The following is a 12539-nucleotide window of genomic DNA, read 5'->3' as shown; positions in this document are numbered from 1 at the left end:
GTCTTTTATCGTGTTTATTTGTGCATATGTGGTTTATGTTTGCTTTAAAACCAAAGGACCCTAATGCTGCTGAAAATGTCATCTCTCTGAGACTGACTTTTTCAGGTATTCACAAAAAAGGTACAATACAGCGTGTGTGGTGCCTGCATGTTAGTCTTGCCCCTATAGGAACTGGCATGCACGTGAGTATGTGAATGCCACGTGTACATTTATCTGAGCAAAAGAGGATTTAGCCATCTCCGGTACTTCTGGAAGTAAAGCTGTATTGTCACGGGCTGCAGCTGCTAAGTATGTAGCTCTAGATGAGTAGGGCTGTGACTTGCCTTGCTGTGCCTTTGCTATTATTAGTATTCAAGTTAATTACTAAAGGTCACAAATTATGTGTGTCAGTGTAGCTGTAGGTTAGACATGAGAAGATGGTTTGCTGCCATTTGTAGCGGAGGATTTTGTTGCAAAGGGCTGAACTGAGAAATTAACAGCTCTGAGTTTTTGTCTGAATAGAAATGACTACTGAAAGAAGAAACTTCTTGAATTTAAATCTCTCTGCCTCCTACCGAAGCACTACAACATTTCAAAACGATTTCTCTCTCAAATATTATTGTGCCTCACTTCTGTAGATATGATTGTGAACTTTTATCATACATGCGTATTGATAACTAAATCAAATGCTGTCAGCTTTTCCCACTTTCCTCTATACCTAAATACACGTAGAAAATATTACAGCTAATCTAATGTTAATCTTGTGCGCTTTAAAAGCCAGTGATTGATGAGAAAGCTGTACTCTTGATTTTGTTGTGGATGAGCTTCATATTGGGAAATACCAACAAAATAGTAGTTCCCTTAGCGTCATTTGCATTGAAATGAAATGGTGATAGGTATTTTTAACAAGCGCTTAAAAGTTCATTTTACTAAGTAAATACGTATTTAGCTATTTTCAGTATTCGCCTATTTTTTTACCTTCTAAACCACTCTGTACTAACACGTCACTATAACAGAAGATGAATTACAGATAAGCCAATCTCTCAGGTGCTCTGGTAATCGCCCCTTTGCTAACAGAGAAGAATCGGTTGGAATCTGTATGTTAAGAACCTATTTCTAACAGGAAACTCCAATTTCTGAAAAGTAACTAGCTTGCGATTCAAACCAGGGCCTTGATTGCTCTCATACTGCTGCCTTTGTGTTGTCTGTGAGGATGATGAATAGGCCTAATATGATTAATTTTTAATAAGAATCTAATTTGGACAGTCTAATTTCCAGCACAGCGTATTTTTGGTGCTTTAATCAGGTTTTCAGCTTTTGGATACCTCTTAGGCATAGACATGAATATTCTAGTCTTTGTGCTGTCAAATCTTATAGCCCATTGTATGCATTTTTTTCAGAACATTATTTTCATTCAGCCTGAGTTTGCTCATGAAAGGCAAACCAGCAACTGGATCAGAGTTTCATGCCATTAGACATCATACTATCCTCTTGCTGTTGGCTGTAAATGGTTAACGTGTTTTTAAAGGTAGTTTCCTTCTGTCAAGCTCAGTACACAGAAATACCTCATTTCATATGAACTAATTTTCCTACATGACTGACTTTGCTAAGTCTGGACAAGCCTCCTTATAACGAGCATTTGAAAGAATGTAGTTGAGAGGATTGTGGAGAATTTGAAGACTGTCAGGAATTTCCTTGAAGATCAAGAAACCATCTGCTTTCTTCAAGACAGTCAAGCTGCTGAAAACGAGATTGACTCTGGATTACTATTCCCCCTTTCCCCACCCTCCTATCTTCATCTGCCACGTGTACGTTTTGATGGACTAGAAAATGATGGAGAAAATTACTTCCATTTCCAGCCTAAGGGAAAAAGTTAAGTATGAGATCTATGACCGATGATTGTTAAAATGCAGGACTTCAAGAGCAGGTTGCTGCTGCATCTTTAACAATAGTCCCTAGAAAGTATTATCCTTTTTGAAAAGGTGCTGCACTATCAGGGCAGAAGTAGCCTGAGGCGTGAACAGCAGATGTGGGAACGGGAGGCAGATTACCCCAGCTGGTTTCGTAGAGGTTCTTTGTTACTTTCTGCTCTAGCAGACCATGATTGGCACTTCGTACGTACCTCTAGAGTCATAGTAGAGTATGTTTAGTCATGGAGGTTTAAGATTAACCAAGTATCTTTCTGGGATGCTGTCTTTAACAACACTCCTCTAGTATGCAGAGTAATGTCATGTCAGGGGAAGATTATTCTTTAGTGGAAAAAAGACTAGAGCATAAATCCTGCTTTCCTTCTTGACACATCTAGGCCTGCTGATCTACTTGGACCTATTTATCCACGTGCCATTTATGTAAACCTGATCTCCATTGTGGCGTTTCATCCCTCAGAGTGACCTGTTTTGAAGAAGGATCTTTCCTTGAGTTAGTGTGACGCTTGTCCATGAGAAAAATCCTAGTCTAAATAATTAATCTTGAACTTCTGCTGTAGTTAGTAGGAAGGCTTTTAGCAGTGTGATTCTGAACGAAATAAATATCCTTCAGGCCTTGGGAACGTAGCCGCTAGCAGAGCTAGCTCTGGGTCAGCAGCCTCATGTAGTCGTAGCAGAGGGTGTTGTCCGAAAATCACGATGATCTGACTGGCGTTCAGCCTTTTCCTGTGTGTTAATATTTTTTCTTTCATTCTGCAGTGCCAGGGCCAATGGTGGTAATTGATTCTTTTTTTCTTCGTTAGCTTGTATCCTCAGGGATCTTAAAGTCAATCTCCCGTGGTTGCTGGTGAGCCGCAGGCCTGCATAAAACCAGATCACCGACTTCGTTCAGCAGGTTGCCGGCTCAATGGAGAGAATAGCAGCTGCAGGTCCGGTGCTGTAAAACCTGTGAAAGCAAGAAAAGAGTGGTCTGCACTGTGGCATCCCTCTGTTTTGAGAAGAAGAGGTTTTAAGTGCTTTATTCTTCCAAATCCATGAGTAGCTGATAAACACATAGCCAGCATCCTGCTTTTTCTTCGGCTGCATCCTTTGTTAGGGATCCCTGTGCCAGTGCTGTTAGGAGTTTCATGAGCTACAGTCCTTCAGGATCTCTTTGTTGAAACCTGTATTTTATAGTCGCATTTTGATGAGTTACAATTTGTGCTCTTAACAATTTATTTTCTCCTAAATATTTGTGAATGCAGGGCTACTGTATTTACACCAGCAGAGACTTTATCTATGTGCAGAGAACAGCGATAGAGCTGGGGGAGCTACAGAGGCTTCCTCGTTAGGGTCCTGTTGCTTTATCATGAAGTTAAAGGGCTGCCCGAGAGGGTAATGCAGCAGTTCATTTTCCAGTTCCAAACCAGTTGCCAATTAATACCACTTCCCTTGGGTTTTCTTTTTGTTCTCGGTACGTGCCAGTTGGATCACTACATTCACCCCCACCTGCCAAACAGCTTCTGATAGCAGCGAGCACCACTGGTGCTGATGGGATTTGGAGAGACAGCAGATGGGTCTTTGGTCAGCCTGTACCCCACATAGCTGCTTTTTTCCTCCCATGCTTCTGAAGGCTGAGACATGTTAATTCCCTGCCTTAAATGTTCTTTCCTTGCTACGTATTGTAAAACATGCCATATATAATGAGTAGTTTTTAAAGTTCATCTAAGATAACTCTAAATCCTTCCTGACTTCCTTCCTTCCTTTCTCGGTTTCACCTCTACTGATTGAGGCATCCAAATCTCTGCAGTTCTTACTTTTGCTATACAAGTAATAAATAAAGTAAAACTTATCTAGGCAGTGAGAGGTACGCATGTAACATGAAAGATCTGATATTCAGCAGATGTGTCAGGCCCTTACGGTGACCTAGTTACTATCTTCGTGATTTTTTTTGTCCTCAAAATGCATGGAAGCTTGCAAAGTTTAGGTTTGCTTCTTGGAAATGTGAGCTTTGTAGGCAATTTAGATGGTGTAATTGCTCTTTTCTCTGATGTAAAAAGATTCCCTAATTATATTGACACTTTTTTTGAGAGAGAGAGTTTTGAGTGAATATATGCTGTTTACAAAAATGCAGATTTGAATCCAGCAGTTAGTTACTGGTGCCATGTTTAATTCTGTCTTGCTGTACCCAGTTGGGAATGACATTAGCCTCCAAACATTCCCTGCTAAATGAATCTATCAGTTTAACGTGTTCAAAGGCCAAAACAACCTTATTACAATAATTATGTTTTGGACTGCCAACTATTAACAGTCTGTTCCAGGTGGGATTATCTAATTTTCTCACAGATAACTGATTCTTTAGGAAAGAAAAACAGCCATTTTCCTTTTATTTTTTTTTTTTTAATTTTTACTACTTTATGTGACTCCTATTCGTTTGTTAAAACCAAAAACTCCGAAGATATTTATTGTTGCTTCCAAGAAGCTAGTTTCTATAAAAGGGTGTTGTCTGTTATAGTGCCAAGCCCTGTTTATGCCCCAGAAATTAAGCTGCTGATGTCAGTATGTAGAAATGACAGTGCGATTGAGCGAAAAGTTCAGATTCAATTGCCTTTTGAATTGGAGACATTTGGATCTAGATTTGAGTTTTAGAACTTTTTGTTTCCTTTATATTCTCCTCACTTTCTGTGTGAGGATACAGACACCTCTCTAATCCTATAATTCTCTGTAATTCTGTTAGTTTTGTGCTTTATCTTACTAAGGCCACATCTGGGATTCTGTAGGACAGTTAGGTTCTGACAAACCACGGGTCCTTCCCCATCACTGTTCCCATAATTTTTGTTTGTGTTAAACCATTTCACTTATATGCCCCAAGAATCTAGGGCACAGCGTGGAAAAACCCTCAAGATACGGGTATAATGGCTTATCCTGTACTGATGGATATCTACAAAGCAGCAAGAGAACTGCATACATGAGTATCGAGGTCCATGCTGCTGTAAACAATACAGAAATAGGTCATACAGTCCTCCAGCAACATTCTTGCAGAGTATTTAGGTTGACTTTAACAAACAGAGATCTTTAGTGGCAAGGCATTACAAACAATGGAAAGAAACTGATACAGAAAGGTCCTGGTTTGCTAACCTTTCCTTTTTTTTTTTCCTCCTCCTTTCTCTTGCTGTTTCTGTGTCTTGATGATCTTTATACACATGCTCACAGAATGTTAGTAGGTGTCAAAATTTCTTACCTGCTGTTTTCTTTGTAGTGGGGACGTCTCCCATCACCCCATACATAGTAAGTTCAATTGTCAATGTGTGTCTTTTGGAAAAAAATGTTTTCCAGAATGATTCTACTAATTTAACTTGTTAGCAGTAAAGAGCATTTGAGTTAACTTTTTAAGAAATCTGCAAACTGGAAGCATTTCTCTGTTGGAAAAAAAGTGAAATGTATCTAGCGTAATGACTTTTCTAAGCATTTTTGCATATTACAGTGCTGGTAGACATTGACGTTAGCTGTTTGCGAGCTTGTACACTAGAGCGCACTGTGTTTCACGCTGAATCTGCAGAACGAACGTCTGAACACAGCTTGAACATCTGCACTAGCTTGAGGAGACAACAGGTCAGGCATAGACTGCTTTGTAGATTCATTCAAACGTTTTGGTTTGGTACAAAAGACCATCATATTCTCCCCCAGCTTGCCTTGCTTTCCTGATTTCACACTAGGTACATCTAAAGAAAGCATCCGAGGTGTATGTGCTAGGAACAGATCTTCCTAAGACAAATCAAAGCCACTGAGAAGAGTTGTTGAAATTGTGACAGAATTTTCTTTATCTTGCATTGGGAGGAAAGGTAGTAATTGCATACCAGGCTTGAGGGGAGTTCTGATATAAATTAGAAAAACCTTAATAAACTCTTTGTTTAGTAAATTTGTGGTATTTGTATGATATCTGTACATGGCTCACTATTTCCTAGTTTTACTAACACTGAATATCTGATTGTGAAAAATATTCAGTGGTGGAAAAGGTATTATCAGTGCCAAATTTTTACTTTATCTTTCCTTCTCCCAGCATTGTTTGTCTGCATTCATATCTCAGTAAATAAGATGCCTTTCCTTAGGTTAATGATTATCTTTGTCAGTCGTTCAAAATGTAGCATAGAAGTTTAGCTTTGCAATTTCATATATGTCAGCAACTAATAACATGGATCTCATGACATACACAGCATTTCATTCTGTAAATTGGTATATAACATTAAAATGAAGTTCCTGGAATCATTTATACGAAGACTTGTTAAATAAAATGGCCTTTTATCTGCGCTAGTAACTCCTTACTAATGCTTTTTCATTTGTCTTTGTACTCGTCGGTACTGTTTATCTTCCACACTTTTGGCATGGTGTTTACTACTATAGCGATGTAGTCATGTTATTTTTATTTATTTTTGTTTATGAATGCAATTTGTTGGCTTTCATAGTATCAGCCCTTCTTCTGCCCTAATTAGTATCTTTCAGTGTAATTCTTTTCCTTATAGGTTCGTATGATGAAAGACGGCGATCCATCCTGGAAGCCCACTTTTATTGTAAAACCTGATGGAGGGTGCCAGGGGGATGGAATCTACCTCATTAAAGACCCAAGTGACATCAGACTGACAGGAAGCATCCAGAGCCGGCCAGCTGTGGTCCAGGAATATATTTGCAAACCACTGCTTGTCGACAAACTGAAATTTGATATTCGTCTTTATGTCTTACTGAAATCTTTAGAACCCTTAGAGATTTATATAGCCAAAGATGGACTTTCTAGATTTTGTACGGAGCCCTATCAAGAACCCACTCTGAAAAATTTGCACCAGGTTTTTATGCACTTAACCAACTATTCACTAAATATCCATAGCGGGAATTTCATCCATTCTGACAATGTAAACACTGGCAGCAAGAGGACTTTTTCAAGCATTCTGTGCAGACTGTCTTCCAAAGGAGCTGATGTCAAAAAGCTGTGGTCAGATATAATTTCACTGGTGATTAAAACAATTATTGCACTGACACCAGAACTGAAAGTTTACTATCAGTCTGACATACCAGCAGGAAAACCTGGGCCAACTTGCTTCCAGGTAGGTTGGAATTTCTGCCAGGAATGCAGTTGTTTCTATGCATGGATTAATTTCCTGGGTGTTTAATTCCTTGTCTAAAAGCTTGCTCTCGTTATGATCACTGGTTGGATGTAGTGCATTGACTGAATAGTGCAACCCAGGCAATACATTGCATCAGCTCAGAGCTTAGGTTCTCCTCACCCCAGTTTTACCTTACAAATCTGTCTCCTGACCTATGTTACTACTTGCTATAAACTTATATGGAGCATTTTCAATGGGTATCAGTCGTTAGCAGCAGTATTCACTCCAGTTTCCATCTTTCAGGTGTTACAACTGTGAAGCTTTGCAGCTTCCTGGTGCAGCTATGATGATGGCAATTTTAAGACCCGCTTGTCATAGGTGCTAAGATTGATTCCATGGTGACAGATGCAGTATTTGGAGATGGGGGTAGTGTGAAAGTAGCTATTAGTATCAAATGATTTCAGTAATTTTTCAGCAATATAGCATGTTTCTCAGTTATTTCTCTTTTGTCCCTCAAATGTTTCTTTCTTCTGGATGTTGACACATGGATGACCATTGCATTCTCTAGAAGAACACTGTGAGTAGAACTGAAGTAACACATTGCTTGTTATGCACAGATTTTAGGATTTGACATTCTCCTGATGAAAAACTTGAAGCCCATGTTACTAGAAGTAAATGCGAACCCCAGCATGAGAATAGAACATGAGCAAGAGGTAAGACCTCTCAATATGATACTGATATTGGAATGAAATTGTTTAGGTTTGGTTTTCTGGTCTTTTTTTCCTCGTTTGAAAGATGAAAGCTGTCTGCTGATATGAAACCTCCAAGGTTCTCTGTAATTTTCTGCTTTGAAATCATTGCTAATCTTATACACTGGAAATATGACTTATTGGAATTGTGAAAGCTCTCCATCATCTTTGTCATAAATACATTTATTCATCATTCCCTGCAGTTGACTTAATTGTGTTTAGGGGATTGCTAATAATTTTCTTCATGTTTTTATACATAACATAAATGGTAACATTGGCAACAATTTTTTTTTAAATATTTCAACCTACTAGAGATACTTGCAAAAATTGTTGTAATATCATACTGAAAACATTAAGGTATTTGTGTATTCGTTAAGAATTATTTTGTAATCTGTCATTGTGTATTTAAAACATACATGACATGCATGAAGTTTGAGCAAATGTGGAATAAATAAACCTTAGTTCTATACTGAATAATCATATCCCTTTGTAATTTAAAGCTTTCTCCTGGAGTATTTGAAAATGTCCCGAGCCCTGTTGATGAAGAAGTGAAAGTAGCGGTTATCAGAGATACTCTTCGTCTAGTGGACCCTCAGAAAAAAAAGAGAAAAGATACTCAGTAAGCATATTGACTTTATTTGGGTTTTGCCTCAGTGTCTTGCAATGATTAGAAAAGTGAAATATTTTTTCCCAGTTATGTTACTTTATCCAGGACAATGAGTTTCCAAGTGTCTGTGTGACTCCTTTTGCATCCACAGGGGTAACTCTTTCAAAAAAGCTTGTAGGATATTAATTGGTGGCCTGGTACAAAAAGAGTACTTGGATTTGTGGATCTTCCAGGGGAAGGTCAGGGAAAAAACCCAATTCTTTACACTCTCTGTTTAGTAGCAGCAGGTCCACCAAATGGTATTCTCACAGCTTAGCACTGACCACTTCACAGGCTGATTTCTTATAGGAACGGTGGAAGTGTGGAAGGAGCCATACAAGTGCTCTAGCTCAAGGAATTGAAAAGGTCCACAAACCGATAGTAGATCAGGCTTTATCAGTTCCCGTGGAATATCTTACCTTTGATTAGGAACCGGTGCAAACAATTTAGTGACTCAGGTTTATTTATTTGTACTTTTACTTGAGGCCTCTTTTTTTTATTATTCAAAACAGTTATGAGATGTAAACTTGTGTATTTATTAATTTGCTTGTGTATTGGGTCTGGCTGAGATGGAGTTAATTTTCTGCACAGCAGCCCTTGGTGCTGTGCTGTGTATCGGTAGCTAGCGGGGTGTTGATAACACCCCGGTGTTTTGGCTACCGCTGAGCAGCGCTGGCACAGCACCAAGCTGTCTCTCCAACATCCCCCTCACCAGTATGCTGGGGGTGGGCAAGATCTTGGGAGGGGACACGGCCAGGACAGCTGACCCAGACTGACTAGAGGGATATTCCATACCATATGGCGTCTGCTCAGCAATAAGAAGCTGAGAAAAGGAGGAGGAAGTTGGGGCATTCATTATTTATGATGTTTGTCTTCTGGAGCAAGTGCTATGCATACTGAAGCCCTGCTTCCCGGGAAGTGTCTGGACATCGCCCGCCGATGGGAAGTAGAGAATAAATCTTTTGATTTTCCTTTGCTTCCATGCACGACCTTTGCTTTTGCTTTATTAAACTGCCTTTATCTTGACCCATGAGGGTTCTTTTCCATCTTATTTTCTCCCTCTGCCGTGCTGAGGAGGGGAGTGATGGTGATAGAGCAGCTTAGTGAGCACCTGGTGTCCAGCCAAGGTCAACCCACCACAGCTTGTAAGTCACAAATTACTCTGACTGAATTGCCCCACTGGAGCTGAAAAATTCCAATATTGTATTTAGAAATTGCTTCCTTGATCTCTGATAATAAACATAGTTAAATCTATGATTTAGGAATGAGTGGAACTGCCTGAAGCAGCTTGCACAGAAATGCTTGTAGTAGGATCAGGCTCAGAGAAATAATATCTTCTTTTTTGATGAAACACCTTGTCTCAAGCAGCCCCTTGGAGACATGAAAGGGAGATTTTTTTTTTTTTTTTTGTCCTTAGAAATTCTTGCTTATAGACCTGCCTCCACATTCGAATATTGATTTTGTTCTTCTCTTGGCACTTAGTGGTAAGTTTAAATATGTTATTCATGTTCTATAATGATTTCAAGGGCAAATTTGCTGTCCTTCTGTAGACAGAGTGCCATGAACAAGACATGATTGATAATACTTACAAGTTCTGTATTTTTGTAGTATTAAAAGATCAAACTATTCTTTCACAGGCAGTGGCACACATAGAGGTTGCTGTGGTCAGTGTACAGACTGTCTTGCAAAGCTGTGTGTAACCTGTACTTAACCTTCACTCTTAAGATTACTTCAGTGCACAGAGCTGAAAAAAGATCATTTTTTAACCTGTAATTATGTAACTGGTCACGCCTTTTATTTTTTATGCTGAAGTTATGTCAGGCTTTCATTAACTACGTATTAGATATGGAAAAAAAGGCAAATGATAATTACAAATAAATTCCTGGAGAATGCCAGTGTGTGTGTCCTCGTTCAACTGAGGATTCTTCTCTGATACATTTTGAGTCCTAAATAATTTATAACAGGATTAGTCGGTGATGAGATAAACCATTGGCTCTTCACGGCAAGCATTCACGAGTGATGCAGCTTTTTTCACAATAATCTGGTTAACAGAGCATCTTGATGAATATCTGCATGTCTTCACCATAAATCAGTCCAGTTTCTTACCGCAAAGGGTACTATTCCAGTAACTTTTTTGCATGGATATACAGGAACTCATTTGAGACAACTGCCCACCCATTCAGCTGAGATTTACCCCTTCTACTTCCAAGTACTTTTTATTGAACTGGAGATGGTAAATGGAACTTCTTGAGAGAGACATGATCTCACCGTCAGCTTCAAGTAAAGGACTTGGTTCTAATCACCTATGGAGATTTACACCAAAGTAAAAGCACTTGAGAGAGGAACTGAGCACCAGTTGCTTTTGCCTCATCTTCACTAGCAAAGGTTTTGCAATGCTTTCACTTTGTGTCCTTCCCCTCACTCGTTTCAACCAGCTCTAATGTGCAAGCCCATGTTCCCTCCCACTCCTACCAGTAACTGCAGAGAAATGGCATTATTCCTCTACTTGCAGGACAAAGGCAGTAACTAAATAATTGACTGGAGCTAGAAAGCAGTAGATTACCTATCCATTGTAATATTTTTGCTGGTCTAATTGTGCCCAGCAGCAGTGAAAGCAAAATTTGACCTATTAATAGAGAAAAAACATATCTGAAAGAATTCCTGTTCTGACAGCTAACCAGCAGCAAACATTGCAGACTCTAGTTTTGATGCTAATTAGGTAATGGACATTAATTTAAGTAAAGTTTTAATGATACATATCTGAGTTTGAACACACAGGGGAAATACTGAGAAGTCTGAGCTGCATCTCAGGTAAATACTCTGCTGTGGAGATGGATTTGATTTCCTTCTAATTATCTCCCAGATTAAAATAAATGAAGCCTCTAAATGTAAGTGAGTTTTAGAAGTCATCCTGAAGTACTTCATTATTAGGAAAGATTAATAGCTCAAATTTTTTTTAGTTTAATTTTTCCTCATCTTTATGGAGGTTTGATTATTTTTTTCTCCCTCCTTTCATGTGACATGTAACATTGAAATACAAGTTAAGTCAAATAAGAGCAGTTTATCATGCCATACATGTCTCTTAATTTTTCCAACACAATTCCAGTCTTTACATGCACAAATCGCTAGTAATTATCGTGGCACTGCCAATAATTAGACATTGAGAATCTGCAGTGGTACAAGTTCAAACAAATGTACTTAAATATACTTAGTGGCTGTTGTTCCACAGTATGACTGATCTTTTTCTTAATTTTAACTTTGTCCTGGCCATTTAAGTACTACGGTATGTGCTTGATATTTTGTGCGTATAACATGTTTAAACGGAAACTTTAAATGCATGTGAAGTTTTTTTTTTTATTACTGTTGAGGAAAATTTCATTTTCCAACAGAAGACGAAATCTCTTCTGTTGTAGAGCTGAGGGAAGGCTTTGTGCTATTCTGTGGTGCAAAGAACATAAGGAATTAAAATAGAATAAAAAGTGACATGGGCACATGTGAGGCTTTTGGGAGGAATGAGCAGGGTGGGTACCGCACAGCACCTGCTTCTTCTGACGTTGTGCAGGACACATCCCGTGTACCTCATACTCGTACGACCTATCCTGCCCGGCAGGCTCCTGAAGGCAGCAGGTATCCCCGTAAAGGTTAACGTCCCGCTTTGCTGCATTCATTTCCTTGCTGCTTCTGAATCCTCTGTGTTAGCACAACTGTAGCCAAAGTCCGACGGCAGCAGAGTTTCCAGGTAACTATTAATGGAGAGGTTTGGAGCCACGTCCTGCTCTGCAGGGTGAAGATGTATGTCAGCGGCGTGGAGCCTCTCAAGAGGAGAATCTGCGAGTGGCTCTGCGGGTTACTTTGTTATACTGTGTTCAAGCCGTTCTGTGACCCAGAGCGTGAGTGGTGTCTGGCTCTGCCTGACCACCTAGAGCCTGGGTAGCCCTTTCTGAAATGAAAGATGACAGTTAATCATGTTGTGTGGTTTGGTTTACATTTTTTCGTTCTTTAAAAAAAAAAATCCAGCTAAAAATGCATGGTTAGAAAAAGAGGGTTTCTGAGTTATTTATTTTTCCCTAATGGAATTTTGCAGGAGCCAAAATGTAGAGCATTTTTGCCCTTGCTTTGGTTCCTAAACTAGTCCTATTTTCCTTTGGCATCCTTAAGTTGGAAC

At 39.2% G+C, this 12539-nt stretch overlaps 1 protein-coding gene across 3 annotated transcripts in view; it reads left to right on the top strand.

The window, feature by feature from the left end:
• Window positions 1-12539, top strand: part of TTLL11 (tubulin tyrosine ligase like 11) — a 54344-nt gene that overhangs the window by 10944 nt on the left and 30861 nt on the right. For all 3 annotated transcript variants that reach the window (XR_012838498.1, XM_075772564.1, XM_075772565.1), the window contains exons 4-6: window positions 6404-6979; window positions 7597-7692; window positions 8229-8347. Coding sequence is in view for 2 of the 3 variants with exons in the window: in XM_075772564.1 (XP_075628679.1) it covers window positions 6404-6979; window positions 7597-7692; window positions 8229-8347 (791 nt within the window). In the remaining variant the exon portion in view is untranslated. The remainder of the gene's footprint in view (window positions 1-6403; window positions 6980-7596; window positions 7693-8228; window positions 8348-12539) is intronic.

This window comes from Balearica regulorum, chromosome 20 (genome assembly GCF_011004875.1).
Source record: "Balearica regulorum gibbericeps isolate bBalReg1 chromosome 20, bBalReg1.pri, whole genome shotgun sequence".
In the NCBI taxonomy this organism is placed as follows: Eukaryota; Metazoa; Chordata; class Aves; order Gruiformes; family Gruidae; genus Balearica; species Balearica regulorum.
The sequence above is the reverse complement of the archived record's forward strand: the minus strand, read 5'-3'. Positions and strand labels throughout refer to the sequence as shown.